The sequence below is a fragment of the Brachycentrus maculatus genome, unplaced genomic scaffold (assembly GCF_059751285.1).
Source record: "Brachycentrus maculatus isolate JH-2025_06_01 unplaced genomic scaffold, ASM5975128v1 h1tg000393l, whole genome shotgun sequence".
NCBI lineage: Eukaryota > Metazoa > Arthropoda > Insecta > Trichoptera > Brachycentridae > Brachycentrus > Brachycentrus maculatus.
In genome coordinates, this window is record NW_028281142.1 from 726466 (window position 1) to 747740 (window position 21275).

General features: G+C 35.0%; 2 protein-coding genes across 2 annotated transcripts; one reads left to right on the forward strand and one right to left on the reverse strand.

The window, feature by feature from the left end:
* Positions 1-119: 119 nt before the first annotated feature.
* LOC148303012 (DNA-binding protein Ets97D-like) lies at positions 120-19045 on the reverse strand. The gene is made up of 12 exons (XM_088270714.1): positions 18904-19045; positions 16626-16788; positions 15739-15834; positions 14156-14277; positions 12479-12662; positions 11549-11798; positions 10617-10742; positions 9506-9579; positions 8489-8574; positions 6799-6955; positions 5142-5295; positions 120-4507 (listed from the first exon to the last, which is right to left on the reverse strand). Exons 2-12 carry the CDS (start codon positions 16786-16788, stop codon positions 4375-4377), a joined length of 1545 nt encoding a protein of 514 aa, XP_088126840.1. The 5' UTR covers positions 18904-19045; the 3' UTR covers positions 120-4374.
* Positions 19046-19915: 870 nt separating this feature from the next.
* LOC148303013 (U6 snRNA-associated Sm-like protein LSm2) lies at positions 19916-20617 on the forward strand. Its single transcript, XM_088270697.1, has one exon. The coding sequence runs from the start codon at positions 20006-20008 to the stop codon at positions 20291-20293; it is 288 nt and encodes a 95-aa protein (XP_088126823.1). The 5' UTR covers positions 19916-20005; the 3' UTR covers positions 20294-20617.
* The last annotated feature ends 658 nt before the right edge of the window (positions 20618-21275 follow it).

Genomic DNA, 21275 nt, shown 5'->3' on the forward strand with positions numbered 1-21275 from the left:
AAATTCTAAAACATCAAAATACTCAATACTCAAAATTAATTACATTCCCTTACCAAAAACTTCCACTAAACTTCATATAAGTTTTTGGTAAGGGAATGTAATTAATTATGAGTATTTTAATGTTTTAGAATTTATTAAACCCTGATGACGACAAGGCTTTTGTCGAAACCGGTAGGTTAAAGTATACTAATAATAAAAAAAAATTGGTTAAAACAAAGTTGTTTAATTTTATAAAGTTTATAAAATATCCCACAAAGTATCTGCAAAAAAACATTCAAGAAATGTATTGATAATGCTTATCTCAGCCTTGCATTCTTTCCTTACATAAACACCATTCGAACATCTATAATACATCTTTTTGATACACATTTATCTGGGAGATCGCATTTCGACTGCATTCAGTATACTTTCATACTTATTTTGCCAACTCCATGCTTCATACATTAGGGTTATATTGAGTCCTGATCCCAGGAATCAATATAAATTCATGTTCTGAGATATTTAAAAAAAAACAGGATCTTTTCTCAAAAAAAGTTTAAGACCACTGCTATAGACAACGCCAAAAGATAGAGAAGAAATGGATTGTACGCCATATGCATTCTATAGACATGTGTTTAGTAGCAATTAAAATAAGACACCGTAAATTTCGTGAGCCGGATACATATCGATTTATAAATTTCAAATTACAAAAAACATATTACGTTAATACCCTGTTATGATATTTTTACATTGTTACAGAAATCCCACGTCATCAGTAAGAGATACTGATAATATAGGATCACTGCGTATAACTATATAATATTTGTACGCAATAATATTAACTCTTACCACTCTGTAGGCCAGACATTCAGGCCCGTATGATTCTAGTAGGCAGCTCCGTGGGCCACAATGTCTGGCCCGGCGCAAGTATAACTTAAGTCACTGATTTCTCTATCACCCAAGTATATTTTACCAAAAAATATTTCAGATAAATACAGTTAATCTTAATTAACATGGTCATACGAATTGCCAGAAGAGTGTCCCAAAATTAGGGAACCAAAATATTTATTTTAATGGTAGAAAAACGTCGCATTTTTTTATCAGAGTAGTTGATCAGTTATGAGAAAAAATGGTCAGAGTGGAAAGAGTTAAAAGCCAATGTTACAGTAAACCAAAAAAGTACAGTCGAAATTCATACTACGAAATTGGTACATCACAATAAAAAAAATGTTTCCATATTAACACACTAAGGGCGGGAAAGGTATTTCTACCCGTTCGGTCGACTGATGATACGGACGCAAAGGGTATTTTTACCTTCTACGCCGGCCTCGTTTCAAAGGCAGAAGAGAAGGAATTATTAAATATTTTTATATACATATTGTTGTCCGCCTTCGTAGTGTAATGGTCAGCACGCTCGGCTACCGTTCTGTAGGTCCCGGGTTCGAATCCCAAGTGGGGTAAAATAAATATTAGTGATTCTTTTCACTGTTATATTTATTCAATATTACCCTGGACTGGTACCTGAAGCGGAGGGCTGATCACCTTTCCTTCATGCGTAAACGATCAAGATAACACTGCGTTTATATGACGCAGTGCCCTATGCACCATTGGGGTGCGGATAAGGGTTTTATATTTTTATTATTTATATACATATTCCATAACAATCTCTTTGATTTTACACACAACGAAGGTTTGATAGTCCCAAGAATTAACAATAAATATGGGAGTCAAACACTGCAATATATCATTTCAAACATTTTTAATTTGTTGGTTGGGGTTAGAGGTCAAAATAAAATATGGAACAAAGGCAAAATAAAGGAATGGGTAAATGATCAAGAGTCAATTCTACGAAAATTGTAAAAAGTTTATATTCTTAATTTTCTCTCGCTTTTTTGTGTGTATATTAGGTTAAAATGGATAAAAACAATACAAACTTATGTGAAAAGAACTGCACTGACAAGACACACAAGATGGCTTGGTGGGTCTCTGCAAAAAAATATTTTTTATATGTTTAAAATTGTTCTTTAAATAAATATATACTATTTACGTAAATAAAAAAATAAGGTGTATATGTACACAATTATCGAATCGCATCGCCAGCTCTCCGCAGCCGTAAAAAAACACCCGTACTTAGTGTGTTAAGAAAATTCATAACAAATTTATTATTTTACTGTATAATCTATATAAATAAAAAAGTAAATGTTCATTTGTTCAAAACTTGATATCTCCCAAAGTAATTCATGGATTGCTCTGAAATTTTATAACGATGTTGTATTTGAATAAATAAAAAAAATGATGTTTATTTGTTCAAAATCTTAAATCTCCCAATGTTATTCATTGCTTTGAAATTTTTACAAAATGTTGCGTTCAAATGAAAGTGACATTAAATTATGTTTTTAAAATAAACGGATTTTTATCGCAATGGCAGCGCTATCTGTTGAAGGAACAGCAACACACGCGATACTTAACACTGCTCACGGCGGACAGCGTGCTTCTTGAAAGGAGATTTGAGATTTTAAATAAACCAGCTTTTACATTGTTATTAATAATGATAACTTTAGACTGGCAGAATTCATAACCTTGTATTCTCGTAATTAAAAATAATTATATCAATATGTCGATGAAATGCAGTGCCCTATGCACCATTGGGTACAGATGAGAGTTAGAAGAATCAGCATGTAGTGAAAGTTTACATTGAACACCAGTTTTGTTTTATTATTGCGAGCTATTTATCACAATTCGGCTCTTTTTATAAAACGCCCTGATCCGGCACTGCATGCCAGAGGCTGAATAATTAATTCCTTTTGAGTAATGTGTTTATTTTAGTCTCTGCGTGTGCAATAAATTAGTACTTTTCCTTCAGCGTTAACAGCGTCATATGTTAAAAGAATAGCTCCAATTAGAAAGAAATTAAGAGTTACGAAATTAAAGTAATTATATATACAAAATTATATGAAAAACAAGTATGTACAGATGTCTATAATTCATTCTAGACCACAGGTTCTCAACTATTTTAATGTGGCGAACCCCTGTAAAAAAATTCATAAATGGGGGAAGAAAATTGCCAGAATGGGGAGAGACAATATTTTGTCATTTGAGTGTGTCCAAATACTAGTTATTTTTACATTTTTCGCATTTCAACATAGATGAAGACTGAATAGAAAAACCCAGATTTGTGAACACGTATTTAGACACACTAGTGCTGGGGTTCCCAATCTTTTTCAGCCCGCGGCGCACTTACAACTTTAGTATTTTGTCACGGCGCCCTACTTTAGTCAGCTATTTGGAAAAGACAATGTGACTAAATATGTGTGTACATATATTACAGTCGAAAGAAATAGGTAGGTACCTACAATAAAAGTTGTTGGGTAGAAAGATGCTAGCTCTCAAAAAATAAATTGTTGCTTCATAGGTACCCGAGAATATTTGTGGTTTCGGATAATGATAGAGGATCGACTCACGGCGCCCCTCTTTACTTTCTACGGCGCACCAGAGCGCCGCGGCGCACACTTTGGGAACCCCTGCACTAGTGAATAAATTAACCGGTCATATTATAATCTATTGTTCACAATCAAAATGTTGTGAATTAAATAACTGGTCAAATTATGAGCTGAAAATCATGTTCTAAGGTGTTTACAAATATGTAAAAATGATCCGGTGTTTGGATCATAAAGACATAAAAGAGTCTCTGCAAAATTAGAGCTTTCCAAATCCAAACGTAGATGGCTCCAGTGAACTCACATGTAGAGCTTCATGAGATTAATGATACATGTAGGAGTTATAAAAACTTTAGTAGCTTGGTTGTCAATCATGGGTAGAATGGTGAAAGTTGCACGTGTGTAAAGTGATCACTTAACCAGCATATGACAGGTCATAAGCCCTGTAAATACCCGGACTTTCATATCCTTCTTCATCCATGTTGAGATGTCAAAAATGTAGACAATATCCTTTCCAAAAATTCGAGTAGTGGTTACCAATCGTGGGTAGAATGGTGAATGTTGTATGTGTGTAAAGTGATTGCTTAACCAGCTTATGACGGGTCGCAAGCCCTGTAAACACCCAGACTTCCATATCCTTCTTCATCCATGTTGAAATGTCAAAAATGTACGGACTTTTTCAAAAATTTGAGTAATGCGGTTGTCAATCATGGATAGAATGCTGAATGTTGCACGCGTATAGAGTGATAACTTAACCAGCCCATGACAGGTCATAAGCTCGGTAAATACCCAGACATCCCATATCCTTCTCTTAGACTCAAGTTAGACTCTTCCTCTATGTTGTTCCTAAATATAGAGACAATATCCTTTCCCTTCCTTCCGCCTTCTAAGGTCTGTAGTTCTCTCCGCCGGTAACGGCAGGACGGCACCGCCAGCGCTGGGAACCCATGTCCTCGACTCACGAGTAGACTGTGAAGTTGTTGGAGTCCTCGTTGTCGTATTTGGTGGACCCCTTGTTGACGAGCTTGGCAAGGTCACCCGCATCGTAGCCAATGAGCTGCTTCAGGTCGCAGACAAAACGATACACAAACCTGGAAAAATATTACAAAGATACATACATAAGTTGGGTGAAAATGGCATTAACAGAAAATTTGTGAAATCAGGAAGCTAACACCACATCGTCTAAGCACCAAAATTAGTTTACAACATTTTAAGTGTGTCCAATTGAGTGTGTTCACAGAATCTGGATTATCTCCAATTACAGGAGTTATTTTCATTTTATTTTTTGACATCTCATCAAAGATGAAGAAGAATATGAAAGTCTGGGCATTTACGGGGCTGACGACCGTCATAGGTTGGTTTAAGTGATCACTTTACACGCGTGTAACATTCACCAATTTTACCCATTATTGACAACCACACTACTCAAATTCTTTGAAGTTCTATATATATGAACCAATTTCGAAACATTGTTCTTGAATCACTAAAACTTCACTAGAGACATCTTAGAACTTCCAATAATAGGTAGAATTGGTGAATGTTCCACGTGTGTAAAGTGATCACCTAAACCCGCCTATGATGGTCGTCAGCCCCATAAATGCCCAGACTTCCATATTCTTCTTCATCTTTAAATTAGTAGTTGGTCTCTCTCTCGTATGGGGTAGCATTCTTGGTCTGTACATGATGCCGATGCTGCAGAACAGAGTTGTGAGTCAAATGATTTACCTTTTGCCGTGAACTTTGGATATCATGTCTCCATCGTAGTAGTACCGCAAAGCCCTGGACAGCTTCTCGTAGTTCATGGTGGGCTTGTGCTTGCGAAGACCCCATAATCGGGCCACTATCTCCGGCTCCTGAAGCTTGAACTCTCCGTTTGTACCTTAAATGTGAAGTGACACTCGTTTAAATATCACAAGACATATCGCTCACTCCTTTCATGAACGTCATAAATCAAAAAACTTGAGTTTTCAGGAGAACGTTTTCAAAGTTTAAAAATACAACACAATGTATTAAAAATAAATATCAAGCCACTTATTGATCTTTTTACTGTGCAACAGATCTTTTTAGGTATAACCTGAAGGTTTTTTCTCCATTTTAAAAATATTTAGTATATTTAAAAACATAATTAAACAATACCTTTTCATCAAAATGCAAAAACAACATTTTCTGCCCTGTAGCGGGTAAATATTAAGTTAAAAATATGCCTCTTTTTCTGGGATATAGTACATTTTCCAGGCATTCTGAAAACATGCATGACTGAAAATTTACAATTTTTGATTTATGACGTTCTTGAAAGGTGTGAGCGATATGTTCAGTGTATGTTGTGAATAAAATAACTAGTCAAAAAATAAACTGCATAAAAATAGCCGGACCTCTATAATCTAAACCCTCGCTAATCCAAACATCCCTCCCGCGCTTCTTAAAAACAGAAATCCATGCTACCACCAACATTACACCAGTTGCAGAAATATTTGACGCTGAAGCAGTAGCACATATTCCCAATTCAAGAGCGGTGTCTGCCTTATAAACATGCCAAGAATGGACTAACCAAGTGGATATTCCTGTACCAGAGAAGATGCTTTCACGTAAATTGCGAGACAAAGCTTTTCACTTGTCATTAAATAAATCTTTACTAAACAAAATATTTTATTTCTCTAAAAGGTTTAGTAAAAACATTTCTTTCTTAATTTGAAATTCTTTTGCATTTCACAATATATTATAATTACAAGTACAAAAATATATAAAATATTAAAATATATAAAAAATATACAAAAAACGATCCCATAAAGGCATGGCCTGTGTGTGGGTAAACATTATATTGGTTATGATAAAGATCACTGGCAGGAAGACCATAGATATTATCAGTAATAAAATTAGATTAAAAGTGCTAATATAAACTACAAATATTTGATTACATATAAGAGAAAACGAAAAATTAAAAATATGAAAATGAAAAAAGTTAGCAAATATGTATTATATGAGTTATACGTTTAAAAGAAGAAGGTACTTAGATCTTTTTTTTTAATAGATAATTTAAGCATAATTTTAAATCTAAAATTCAAAATTTCACAATACATATTCATTTTATTTGATATAAAATACCCTACAGATTCTCTGTACTGCAATACGAACGCTCCACTAGTCCAAACAGAGGGTACATTTTCGGCATTCGGATTAAAGAGGTCTTCGGCTGTCCAAACTTAAAACACAGCAAGGGACATTTTTTTTGAAAAACGTTTTTTCTCCATTTTTGGACTAAGAAGAATCTACTTAGTCCAAAAATGCAATAAAACGTTTTTTAAAAAAAAAAGTCCCTTACTGTGTTTTACGTTTGGACAGCCGTCTTGCTGGTGAGGGTTTAGAAGAAGAAAAGGGGTCTTACCGATCCACTGGATGACTTGCGTGTGATCGGTGCTGGTGAGGAGCTCCAGCAAGAACTGCCAGAGTTGGATCTGGCCGTTGTACCCGCTCCGACTCACGCTGGCCGACATCAGGGTGATGGAGGTATTACAGGACACTTTGCTCTCTGGCGGAGTAGCCTGCAATCACAAATAGAATTTAGTTTTATACCGTTAAAAATGGAATTAAAAATAACAAGAGTCGTGTTGTAATGCTGTGGTTACAGCATATTTTGATAATATTATAATATGCTATAGTTAAAATGTAACTTTGTTTTAAAATCACTATAAATATTTTATTTTAACTTAATTATAATGTCTACCGGATTCGAAGCTAACCGCTTCTTTATCAAGAATGATAAATCAGTATTGATAAAGAAGCGGTTAGCTTCGAAACCGGTAGACATTATAATTAAGTTATAATAAAACATCTATAGTGATTTTAAAACAAAGTTACATTTTAATTATAAAATGGAAAATCACAAAGTTAGTGCTTCAAATATAAATTATATAATATGCTAGTTTCGAGGTTTGATACTACTCAGCCACAATTCAAATATTCTCAAACACAACTTGCAAACAATGTTTCAGCCTTCATTTTGTAGTAAGACATGATGAAATTGTACATGATAACACTTGTTTTTTACCACTTGAGTTATATTTATTTGAATGACTAGTTTTGAAGCTACAGATGCTTCCATCTACGGGTCTAAATTATATTCAGAACTGAAGATGGATGCATCTGTAGCTTCCGAAACTGGTACTTAAAATAAATATAGCTCAAGTGATAAAAAACAAGTGTTTTCATTTAAAAAAAGTTTAAAGACACAAAACATTATAAGACATCGCGTAAAATCAATATCGGAATTGAAGGATGATAATAATTTTGTCCGCTTCCGTAGAGTAATGGTCGGCACGTTTGGCTACCGTACTTGAGGTCCCGAGTTCAATTCTCAGGTAGTAGGTCAAATAAAATAATGATTTTTTACTCTAATATTTATTCAATCATTTTTTTATTTAAACTTCATGTACAGAAAATAAAAAAGTACATTAGCGGGCTTATTGCTAAAAAGCAATATCTTCCAATCAAACAAAAACAGACTAGTGATATTGATCAAGACGTTTGATACCTTATATAGCTGTTTGCAATCAGAGGGTAGATAGTACGGCTGTCCAAACTCAAAACACAGAAAGGGACTTTTTTTTTGTAGTGCGTTTTTTTTGCATTTTTGGACTACGTAGAATCTACTTAGTCCAAAAATGCAAAAAAAACATACTACAAAAAAATTTCCCTTACTGTGTTTTAAGTTTGGACAGCCGAGTACTTGAATATAAAAAATAAATAAATAAATTACAAATTAAAATATAAAAAAAACATAAAAAACAAAATATGAAAATAAGGAGGGCAAAGGAAAAAGGGAGTTTAAGGAAGGAGGTAGAGGGAAAAACTAAGGGAGGATTGATGGACAGTTAGGATTCTAATGATAAATATTAATGTCTCTTAAGACGTTTCTTAAAAGTTATTAGAGAAGGTGCATTATTTTACAAGGAGAATATTACCCAGGGCCTCAAATATCATTCATTCGTTGACGAATCAAGATAACACCACATTTATATGATGCAGTGCCCTATGCACTATCAGGTGTGGATGAGGGTTTGAAGAAGCATACTTACTTTTGGTTTCTTCCTTATGGCTACCGGACTTGTCGAAGATGTGTTTTGAGTATCCGGCTCATTGGGATCTTCATTCTGTACCACAGCTGGAAAATAATTGTTTTTTATTAATGTTTTACTTAGTAAATACCACTATTTCTTAAAATCTATTGTGACACATCGCTCACTCCTTTCAACAATGTCATATATCAAATAATTAGATTTTTCAGGAAATCGTTTTTAAAGTTTAAAAATATGATAAAATGTATTAAAAACAAATATCAAGGCACTTATTGAACTTTTTACTGTGCAACGGATCTTTTTAGGTAAAACCTGAATATTTTTTCTCCATTTGAAAAATATTTAGTATATTTAAAAAAATAATAAAACAATACCTCTTCTTTAAAATGCAAAAACAACACTTTCTGCCCTGTAGCAGGTAAATATTACGTTAAAAATATGCCACTTTTGCTGGGAGATAGTAACATTTTCTGGGCATTCCGGAAACATGCACAACTGAAAATTGATGATTTTTGATATATGACGTTGTTGAAAGGAGTGAGCGACATGTTTTGATGCATTCCGCATCATTTTCAAACACTGTATGTGATGCTAATTCTAAATGTTAGAGTTGGGTCCTTGGGATGTTGAAGGATGAAGAGGAAGTAGGAGCTGTTTCTTATTTTTATTTATTTATTTATTTAATTATTTTTATTTTATTTTTTATTTTTTATTTCCTATCAGTGGGAACATAGATGATAGGGGGGAGGGCTTTAAGATGAAGATTGACTGGAGCATTTCGTCATGTAATGTCGTAACATCGCTCGCGGCGAGCATCAGCGAGCATCCAAAACTATGGATGGAGCGCTCGGCTCGCTGTACCGACTATACGAATACTCGCATCGTAACATGTTACGTTACGACAAAATGGCTCCGGTCAGTCTTCACCCTTAGAAGTAATTTAATAAATATCGGCTTCTGAGTGTAGAAGCAGGACGATAGTTTATTTTATAATGAAAAAAATATAATTCAACATACCTATAAATTTACAATTCCTCAAGAGTTCTAAATGTGTCCAAAATAAGTCTCCAGGATCTGATGGACATTTTTCTCTGAAAGAAAACCAAATCACATTGCATCATTTAAAATTGCTCTTATAATTGCTCTTGTCCGCCTCGGCTACCGTTCTGGAGGTCCCAGGTTCGATTCCCAGGGGGGGTCAAATAAATATAAGTGATTTTTCCACTCTAATTTTTATTCGATATTACCCTGGACTGGTACCTGAAGTGGAAGGCTGATCGCCTTTCCTTCGTGTGTTAACGATCAAGATAACACTGTGTTTATAATGCAGTGCCCTATGCACCATTGGGGTGCGGAAAAGGGTTTGAATGAATGAAAAATTGCCCTTATATATGGACGTATCCACAGTGTAACGGTTAGGGTGTTTGGCTACCATACTGAAAATCCCCGGTGCGAGTCCCAGGAGGTTCAAAATAAAGGTGATTTTTCCCTGTTATTATTTATTTAATATCACTCTGGACTGGTACTTGAAACACAGAACCGATCACCTCGCCTTCATGCAATAAACGATCAAAATAACAGTGCGTCTATAGAATGCAGTACCCTAAGCATCTTTGGATGCGGACAAGGGTTAGAAGAATGTCTTAGCCATGATAATATACTGAGCATGGTAATATACTGACAGTGGTAATATATGAACCATGGTAATAAACTGAGTTTGGTAATATATTGCGTATGGTGCACTCAGCCAAGAAATATACTCTATATAGCATAGTAATCTACTGAGTGTGGTAATATATGAGTATGGTAATATACTGAGCGTAGTAATATACTGAGTGTGGTTACATATGAGCATGGTAATATACTGAGCATGGCAATATAATGAGCATAGTAATATACTTAGAGTGGTTATATACTCAGCGTAGTAATCTATTGAGCATAGTAATATATTAGTAATATATGAGCATAGTAATAAGCTGAGCATGGTAATACACTGAGCATGGTAAAACACTGAGCATGGTAATATACTGAACATGGTAATACACTGAGCAAGAGGTCTCACTGTAGAGAAGACTTGAGTAACTTATCATATTCTATAAACGGCAATTGAGAAAAATAAGTGACCTACTTGAATTCTTGAAGGGACATTTCACAAAGATGCTTTCCTGTTATCGACCAATCGTAGAGCTTGATTCCGGTGAGATTAAACTGTCTCACGGCCCACTGTATCCAGTGTCTTACTTGGGGAATCGACCTATGACAATAATAAACGATTAATTTATTGAGTTTCTGATCAATAGAAAAGCTTATTCATCTCACCAATAGATGTTACTAGTGAAAATTCTAGTGATTCTTGTACAATGTTTCAAAATTGGATCATATATATATATATATAGAACTTCCAAGAATTTGAGTAGTGTGGTTGTCAATCATGGGTAAAATTGGTTAATGTTATACGCGTGTAAAGTGGTCACATAAACCAGCCTATGACAGTCATAAGCCCCGTAAATACCCAGACTTCTTGTTCATCTATGTTGAGATGTCAAAAAATAATACAATGAATGACTTCTATAATTGGAGATAATCCAGATTTGTGAACAAGTATTTGGACACACTCAAAATGTTGTAAATAAATTATCTGGACAAATTATAATCTTAAATAATAAAAATGAAAATGGTATTTTCTAGCGTTTCTCATGTGTGTGATTATAATCCAGGATTCGGACCTCACATACTAATATAAGAGTTTCTGCTTAGTAAAAAGCTTCTTTACATCTCACCAATAGATGTCTCTAGTGAAGTTCAAGTGATTCAAGAACAAGGTTTCTATGACGGTCATAAGCCCTGTAAATACCCAGACTTCTTTGTTGAGATGTCAAAAAATAATATGATAAATAACTGCTATAATTAGAGATAATCCAGATTTGTGAACTAGAAGTGGACACACTCAAAATGTCATCATTTCTGTTTTTTTTACATATTTATCTCCATACTCTTCTTCATCTATGTCAAGATTGACAAAAATGTAAAATATAAATGGATATTGAAAGCCTTATGTACCAAAATTTGGGATCCTCCGGTATCCTCAGCCTCATCTGGTCGGCTTTGAACTGCGCGTCGACCATCCACTTGGCCAGTTTGGACACGCCCCCTTGGGTGATTTGCAGGGGGTCGACTTCCCCCTCTCCTTGGCTTTCCGTGTCAGCGCCCCCCTGCAGCTCCGCGTCACTCCTGCCCAGCACGTCATCCACGCACTCCACGTCGCCCACCTCTTCCATGAGCTGCGCTCCGGGGTCCATATCGTTGGGACCTTAAAACAAATATTAAAATATATTATTTTATGTAGGCTAGTCGGCCTCTGTGGGGTAATGGTTAGCGTGTTTAGCTACTGTCCTGGAGGTCCCGGGTTGGATTCCCAGCGTGGGTGAAAATAAATACTGGTGATATTACACTCTAAGGCAGCTTGTGCACTACAGGGAATTTTACAGTCCAGCAGCCTGGTTTTGAAAAATAAAACCGACTACGACAGTTTAGCATGATCAAATTTATGCGCACCATGATCATGCACCGATCAAGCACACCAATCGGAAGAAAGAAAGACAAAAGCACAAGCCAATCCAAGCCAATCATCCGTTTTATATGCTAACTGAAGTGCCGGACGGTAAAATTCCATGTACATAGTGCACAACATAACGCCCTAACACTTATTTAATATTACCCTGGACTGGTCCCTGAAACCCAGGACTAATAAATCTTGCCTTCATGTCAGTAACGGTCATGATAACTCTGCACTCGATACAACGCAGTGCCCTATGCACCATTGGGTGCGGATAAGGGTTTGAAGAAGAAAAAGAAGATGGTTATATAACACATCAAACGATGAATGATAAGGAGAGTTACCACTCAAAAACTCTATTGAACAACCACCAGTTTTGTCTAACAGTTTTATTGGAAAAAACTGGTCTACAAATAATTTACATTTTTACATACCTTCGAGTGACGGCATTTCCATAAAGGCGAGTCTGTCTTCCTTGGCCATGTGCAAGAACTCTTCGTCCGGTTTAAGCACATCGACAATATTGATTCTCTTCTGATTAGGTCGGATCTGAATATTGACCTGCACCAGCCCTGCCCTGTCGATGCACTGTTCCACCAGGGTCTTGTGGCTCTCCAACTAAAAAAATTAACAAAAACATGTAATAAAAAATAAAAACAATAACAACAAATCGACGTGCCCTACGTAAAGTGCTCTAACTACATTTTTGTCAATTTTGAGATATTTGGTGTACGTTATCAACTGACCGTTATCTGCAAATATAAATAAACAAAAAAAAATTATAAAATAAATTACGCCTAGTTTTCAGGCGTATAAGACGCTATCTACATCAAATTTTCAAAATGAACTGAACTCCTAAAACGCTAACTACTCAATTTTGACAAAGCATAAAGTTTTAAAACAATTTAATACATTATTTTATCGTGTTTTTAATGTATAATACTAGTTTAGAATTACAGATAAAACCGTTAATTAATAAAAAAAAAATATGTTGAAAAAATCTTCTAAGCTCTCTCCTGTAAAGTAACAGATTTTCAGATAGAGTACTTTACATAGGGGCCGTCTAATCGTTCTTGCAATATTGATGGATTTTTTTTAAAGGATTAACCCGCAAAGATTCTATTTTAGATGCTTGTTTGCAGGTAGGATAGTAAGGATGGGAAGGTAAAAATGTGAAAAATACATAAAACTGCGAGTGGAACTAATGCCCAAGCATGCCTCAATCTCACAGTATGTCACATGACGATATTGCAATATAAGTTCACGCAAAGAATGAATTTTCTCCTACACAACAGCTGATTTTAGTCGACCTTCGTGAAATCCTGTAACGAAATGCGACCACAATTGAATACAGAAAACCAGCGAAACTTGGTAGCTGGAGATGGTGCTTCATCACCAAAAGTCGCAGCGAGTTGACCGGCATACTGTTGTTGGTTTAATCCACGCCGAAAGTCATAGAAAATCTTCGCACAAAAATGTTCACGATTTAGTTTCATTAATTTATTTTTCAAGTACCCGTAAACTACAAAAATATCACTCGTATGACAAAACGTTATGAGTATATTTACCATTAAAAATGGCAAACTTTACAGAGACAATGTCAGATTTCACATTTTCACACTGGTGTTGCCATATCTCACGACTTAAGTAGCAACCTATGTACAGCTAGAGAGCATGCTTAATAAGTAGCATGTCTATCTGTAACTTAAATGTCATAGCAAAAATAGTATGTTTTCTTGAATGTTTTTCGCAGATACTTTGTGGCACATTTTATAAACTTTATAAAATAAAACAACTTTGTTTTAACCACTTTTTATAAATTAACTATAACCTAACTATGAGTATTTCAATGTTTTAGAATTAGTAGATAAACCCTGAGGATGACAAGGTTCTTGTCGAAACCGGTTGGAAAAAGTGTACCAAGAGAAAATGGTTAAAACAAAGTTGATTTATTTTATAAAGTTTAAAAAATTGTATGCTCCGTAATTCTTGGTCCAATTGCAATTATTGATAATTTACTCGGTTAGCGACTTAATCACTTTATCCACGCAGTAAAGTATCGGGATTGGTACCTATTTAAAGGAAAATTAAATTAAACAAAATCTGCTTGCCATTTTTGAGTCTTGGAGCCAGAATTCATAGTCGGAGAGGTCCGTCCCAATTCTCTGCTCTAACATCACTCTGAGCCGCGAGAGGCTGGTCCTGATGTCCATGAGTTGAACTAATACATTATCTGAAATCAGAAAACAATCATGAGAACGAAGAAGAAAGTTATGAAACTAATATGCTTATGGGTAATCATGTAAAAATGTTTATTAACACACTAAGGACAGGAAAGGTATTTCTACCTGTTCACTCGATTGATGCTTAAGGACGAAAAGGGTATTTTTACCTTCTGCGCCAGCCTCATTTCAAAGTCAGTAAAGAAGGAATTATTTAATGTTTTTATACGAATATTTTGTACCAATCTCTTTGTTGAGGTGTTAACTACATGTAAATAATTCAAATTCCATCGCCAGCGGTCCACAGGCGTAAAAAACACCTGTCCGAAATGTGTTAAGTTGGTAAATAAAACAATCATATCATTACATTTTTGACATCTCAACATAGATGAAGAAGGATATAGGTATCTGGGTATTTACAGGGCTTCTGATCTCATTACACACTTGCGACATTCACCATTTTACCCATGATTGACAACCACATTACTCAAATTTTTGGAACTCCTATACATATCATAAATCTCATGACGCATTTATGTGCGAATATAAACTCATGATGTGATACATTTTGTAATATCAGCTATTTATTCATTTATCACTCAAGGATAAAAACACCGATATGTATTATCAATAAAATAGCACATCTTTTGTCATCGTTTAACAGATATAATATGCAGCAGGCGCCGTGGCGTAGTTGGGTAGGAGCTCGACTGCAAAACTAGCGTCGTGGGTTCGATTCCCGCCAATTGCAAAATGAATTCAGGGAAGATTTATTTTCAATTGATCTGGGTGTTTGTGATGTATTTTTCACATTTACCTTCCCTATCCTTACTATCCTACCTGCAGACTAGCATCTAAAATAGACGCTTTGCGGGTAATTCCTTCAAAAATAAAAATAAATAATAAAATATTAACAAAACAAGAATTTTTCTTCTTTATGGACCATGTAAGGTCCCCCCAACGTTGACTATGTATATCGTAGTCGTACAGGAGAAAGTGACCAACTACCAAAACGTAAAATGTTCCGGAGGGCCATTTAAGTCACTATTGCTTGGCAAGAAAATAAACACCAATGCAGTTAGTCATTTTTAATTAGTCAATATATTATACTTCCAAGTTTAAAATCCTTTGGGATTTTTTCAGGGCAATATTAAGCTAGTCAGATAACAAATAGTCAATGATCACGTTTTTGTAAAACAATGCACTTGGTCACTTTTTCCTGTATGACTACGATATGTCCCTGTCTTGGGCAGCTCTAAACAGCACCTAAACTATTCTAATCCCCGTCCAACCTCGTATATTCCGGAGCCAGGAAATTCGCCTTCTGCCCACACCTCATCAACCTATTTTGCCTTTTAGTATTAGGTGCAAAAACTTAATAGTCCTTTCCTCTAAGCACATGCCCCAGATAGGACACCTTCTGGATGTTGATATTTCTAATATATAATAATTAGTTTTTGAGTGATACATACCATTAGAGTCTACCGTGTCTTCGTCCAATGCACTGCTTTCCACTTCTTGGTCTTCAGAATACACACTGTGGAGTTCATCTGCCTGACTTGATAAACCTGAAAAAAAGAAAACATTTAATAAAATCTAATCGCATATAGTGTCGGCCTCCGTAGTGTAATTGTAAATAAACCCTGAAGAGGGCAACAGGTTATTGCCGAAACTAGTTGGTTGTTAATAAAAAATGTAAGTGGCTCAAAAAGAAAAGTCTTTTTAATTCTCAAAAAATTATATACCACTGTGATCCACAAGTAAATGCTTTCAATATTCAAAATACAATACCCTATAAACCAACTTTTGTCCGCCTCCGTAGTGTAATGATCAGCACGCTAGGCTCCCGTACTGGAGGTCCCCAGTTCGATTCCCAGGGGGGGCCAAATAAATATTAGTGATTTAATCACTGCAATATTTATTCAATACTACCCTGGACTGGTACCTGAAGCGGAGGGCTGATCATCTTTCCTTCATTTGTTAACGATCAAGATAATACTGTATTTATATGACGCAGTGCCCTATGCACCATTGGGGTGCGGGTAAGGGTTTGAATGAATAAACTAACTAAAGAAAATATATCCATTTTTTAATTAATGTTTTACTTAGATAATACCACTATTTCTTAAAATCTACGTGACATGAGTTTCGATGCATTCCGCATCATTTTCAAACACTTTTCATTTTACGGTGTTTGAAAATGATGCGGAATGCATCGAAACACGTGTCACAGTATATTTTAAGAAATAGTGGTATTTACTAAGTAAAACATTAATTAAAAATGGATAGATTTTACCACAAAGTGACTGCCGAATCAATTAATGAAAAGAAAATATATCAATAAATAGAAATAAGTTACACAGGTCGGCCTCTTCGGAGAACTGCGAGATGATGTTGTTATCGGTGTCCATGGCTATGAGTCTTCCGTCCACGAGGCGATACTGGCGCGCCACCTCGTCAGGTACTTCCAGTTTAATCGTCGGCGGTGACAGCAGATCCTCGAGTTTCTCATCGGGATCCATCTGAAAACCCATAAAAACGTGACTTAACCCTGACTGGTCCAATGTCGAATCTCATTCCGAGTGAATTTTTTCCTTGTATGTCCCGTGTCGAATATCATTCAACATTTTTTTCATCCTTTATGTATTTATTTTTTTAACCGGATCCGCGCGGCTCGCATAACCGTATGTGTTTTCACAAAACATGCCCCCTTACGCGGCTGACATAAGCGTATGTGTTTTTACTTTGCTCCAAGTTTCGAACCTCAGTTCAACTTAGAGGGATTTTTTCATGTTGTGGAACTTTCAATAAAATAATACGTCAATCCTTGGCCTTATGACATCTGTTGAAATATCTGACTAATAATTTGTAACATCACAAGGATAAATAAAAGAACAGATCCCTGATTTTTCTTGAGGTCGATAATTAATCCGTGCCATAATCATGCCCTATATCTGTCTCACTCTCGACGCTATGCATCGCCAGTGGGTAAGAGTGACACACGATGCGTGCTTTGATTTATTTATGTTACGATTTTATTTGTTTATATTACGATATATTTCAAGAATAATGTGACACAAGTGTATTATAGAGTACCATAAAGGCACAATGAATCTCATTGAACGTTTTTGACTTAATTAAATACATGATAAAAGTAATCATTTAAAAAACGGCGAAATACCGCCGCGCATGGGTGTCTCTCAGGAACAAAGTTAACGCGGTTAAAAAATTAAAGGAAATTTTGTGTTTTTATTATTTGCAAAAATATTTCGATTTCATACTATTTCTGTGAGCCTAAGCAGCTCATTAATAGATATAGGTATCAAATTGTGGTAGAGTGGGTTCGAACCGAGAAACTCTGACTCAAAAGTCCACAACACTACCACGGGACTACAAGCCGACATTAGTATTAACACACTTCAGACAAGTGTTTTTAAACACAAGCAGACAGCTGGCAACGGGATTTGATAATAATGTACAAAGAGATTGGTACATAATATTCATATAAAAACATTAAATATGTAATTCCTTAATTTCTGACTTTGAAATGAGGCCCGCGCAGAAGGTAAAAATACCCTTCCAGTCCTTAAACATCAATCAACCAAGCAGGTAAAAATATCCTTCCATCCTTAGTGTTTTTATATTAATATTATGTACCAATCTCTTTGAAAAGGTCTAAACTATATGTACACAATAGCTCCAATTAGAAAGAAATTAACATGAATGACATTGAAGTACTTATATATACAAAATTATATAAAAACTAGGATGTACTTCTTAACTCTCTTCCTCTCTGTATTACTCCTTAAGCATCAATCGACCGAACGGGTAAGAATACCTTTCCCGTCCATAGTATGTTACGTCAAAATGCAAGCTCACTTTTTTTCAATAGGAGAGCTTAGGATTTAAATAAACTCAAAATATTGACCATTTGTTGCATCATTTGCAAAATTCGCTTATTGAAATACTTTTAATATGGAGGTGTTTCACGCATCCTCACGCATATGCATGGTTTTGAAAAGTTGGTACCAGTACTGTCAAAACCGGCGCGAAAAAAATCTCACTTGTCATTTCTCAAGTATGTTAAATTCGATATTCGCTCTGGATACTGATTATTTTAATTTTAAAATAACTGAACTACGAGATAAAGATACATATTTAAATATCTATCTTTATTGCGTTATTTTAGGCGTAGGCGACAAAACGACTTACTTGATAAATTGCCTAGCTGACAGAAAATGATAACAAAATATTTTAGAACAAATTAAAGAATCCATCAAATTAATATAAAATAGGTTACTAAATCTAATTTATTCCATTTATTAACAGCGGTAGGAATAGAAAATCAAGCGAGTAATATGAAGAATAAAATGTAAACTGTCAACTGTCAAAAAGTTTATGTACTTTTAGGTCATGTAAACTTTAGCCATGTTTTTGACGTGTGAGCGTATAACCAAAAAGTGTAACACGGTTATAATGATTGTAAACTATGCGCTTGAAGTAAAATCGTTTCATGTCTTACTTCAATAAAAGAAAATATTTACTTTTTAGAAATTAATGCAAAAGAACATGTCAACATAATTTGTTCAAGGATACAGATACAGACACCAAACGAATATGTACGATTTTTTACTTACTGAATATGTCGTAGCCCCCGTCGATTTGGCTGTAATTATAGCGATATACAACAGTTACAATACGATGAATAGATACGTTATTATAACTATTATATTAAAAGGCGTATATAAATTATACGCGGTCGAAATTGAACGATAATGACAAAATAGCTGCTTCCACTTCCTCCAAAAATTCATAGACAACTTTTTTAAAAATATTTAAGATAATTTTTATAATGAAAGATAAGTACTTACCTACATTTGTGCAACCGCAGTCGGGACCCACGTTTGTGACATTGCAGAAATGTACTGCAAATGATTTGGTGGCATTCCAATTAAACTCACTCTCTCAGAACGTGATGTTCAGATTGAAATTATTTTGTCCAATTAATGCTGTGTATTGACATACGTAGTATTTTTTTGATCAGCAGCGATATGGTCAAATGGTTTTTTTAATAAATAAATACATTTCAAAAGTCAAAATGTCAAAAGTCTGCCTAATTGGAGAATATGTATGACTAGATATATGGATGTGAAGGAGGCTAAGAGTGTTTATCAGGACAAAAGAGTGTGGCGTTCCATCGTTTTTGCCTACCCCTGCGAGGAAACGGTGTGATGGTAGTAGTAGTAAGTAAGTTTTAATTTTAAAAAATCAACTTGAATTTGTTTTTTTATTTTTGGGTGAAATGTTTTGGATACTTTTTTTCATTATTTACACAAACTTTTTGCGTTGCTAAATTGATTATTACTAATTTATAAATGCAGGTGTCCATTTTGTATGCACAGGAGTTGTTTTCAATGCAAGGAAGGAAACAATTTCATTCCTAACGTCCCCAACCCTCCTCATCATTTCATAGTTTTTTTCACCGACAGTTACTGATGGACTGATGGGATACGAGTATATGTCTAGAAGTAAGAGCACGATACGCATCGACTCCATTTATTGTTATTGTTTTTTTGTTTGTTGAACAGAACACTCGATTTATATTTCTTGTCTATGACACATTATATTTCTTCGTTTTTTCTATGTCAACCGGCTCCGGCTGTCAAAAGCATAAATTTGAAGTGTATTGATGCACGTTTGAAACCTTTAAAATAAGCTTTTCGTTTATTAAAACCGACAATGTTATTCTTCTCCTTCTTCAAATCCCTCGTTGGGAAAGATGTGGTGGTGGAGCTCAAAAACGGCCTAAGCATATGCGGGACCTTGCACTCAGTCGACCAGTATTTGAACATAAAATTGTCCGACATCAGTGTGACAGATTCTGATAAATACCCCCACATGCTCTCAGTCAAAAACTGTTTCATCAGAGGATCCGTCGTCAGATACGTTCAATTACCGGCCGACGAAGTGGACACACAACTTCTTCAGGATGCAGCACGTAAAGAAGCCGCCGTTTCCACAAGATAGTCATATTAATGTTTATCCATACTTCTAAGTCTAATTTTAAGAAAATGAAATGAAGAAAGTCAAAGGAATATTATTTCTTTACATTGGCAACCTCTGAAGACAACTGTTATAATGGAGTTTTTCGTAATGAATTATAATGTAATATTTCTTAAATATAGAATTCTCCAGGTATTGAGTTTATTTAAATCTCCTGTCAATATATTTTGTCTACACCTTCATTTTTTTATTGTATACCTCAGACCTGATGTCGAAAATATTTTCTTGGAATTGAGATTGTCTGATTGTTAAAAAAATACTGAAATAAAGAATCTATCACACTAAAAATACTTATTTATTTTATCTTACAAATTTTTCGCGCCTTTACTGTAATTTCCATTATGATGCAGATGCAAGAGATCTACCTGAGATTATTGATCACTATGTGTAATCAGGTAAGGAACTAAACAAGTCAATATAATGAGAATCATCTCTTAACACACTAAAGGCGGGTGTCCTTTACGCCTGCAGACTGCTGGCGACGGGATTCGATAATTGTGTACACATAGTTAAGACCTTAAGAAAGAGATTGGCACAAAATATTCATATAAAAACATTAAATAATTCCTTCTTTTCTTACTTTGAAATGAGGCCAGCAGGAGGTAAAAATACCCTTCCCGTCCTTAAGCATCTATCAACCAGACGGGCAGAAATACCTTTCCCGTCCGAAGAGTGTTTACAATCTATTCACTTTACGGCAGACTAGCAAGCAGTGGCACTCTGTGTACTTTCAATATTAAATTTAATTTAGTAAACCTGAATTGATCGAACAGGTAGAAACACCTTTCCCGTCTTTAGAGTGTTAAGGTTGGAAAACAAGATTAAACTACGCAAAGAGAAATGAGATACAACCAAATGAATAAACTAACCAATTGTATACTATATTACATACTGAAATGTATGTGTCACTCACTCCTTTCAACAATGTCATATGTCAAAAATTGTA

Coding starts and splice junctions, on each gene's coding strand:
- LOC148303013 (XM_088270697.1), top strand. CDS start 20,006: ATGTTATTCTTCTCCTTCTTCAAATCCCTCGTTGGGAAAGATGTGGTG.
- LOC148303012 (XM_088270714.1), bottom strand. CDS start 16,788: ATGGATCCCGATGAGAAACTCGAGGATCTGCTGTCACCGCCGACGATT. Junction 10,743..11,548: donor CCGGAGGATCCCAAATTTTG/GTACATAAGGCT, acceptor TTATTGTCATAG/GTCGATTCCCCAAGTAAGAC. Junction 5,296..6,798: donor GCAAGTCATCCAGTGGATCG/GTAAGACCCCTT, acceptor TTCACATTTAAG/GTACAAACGGAGAGTTCAAG.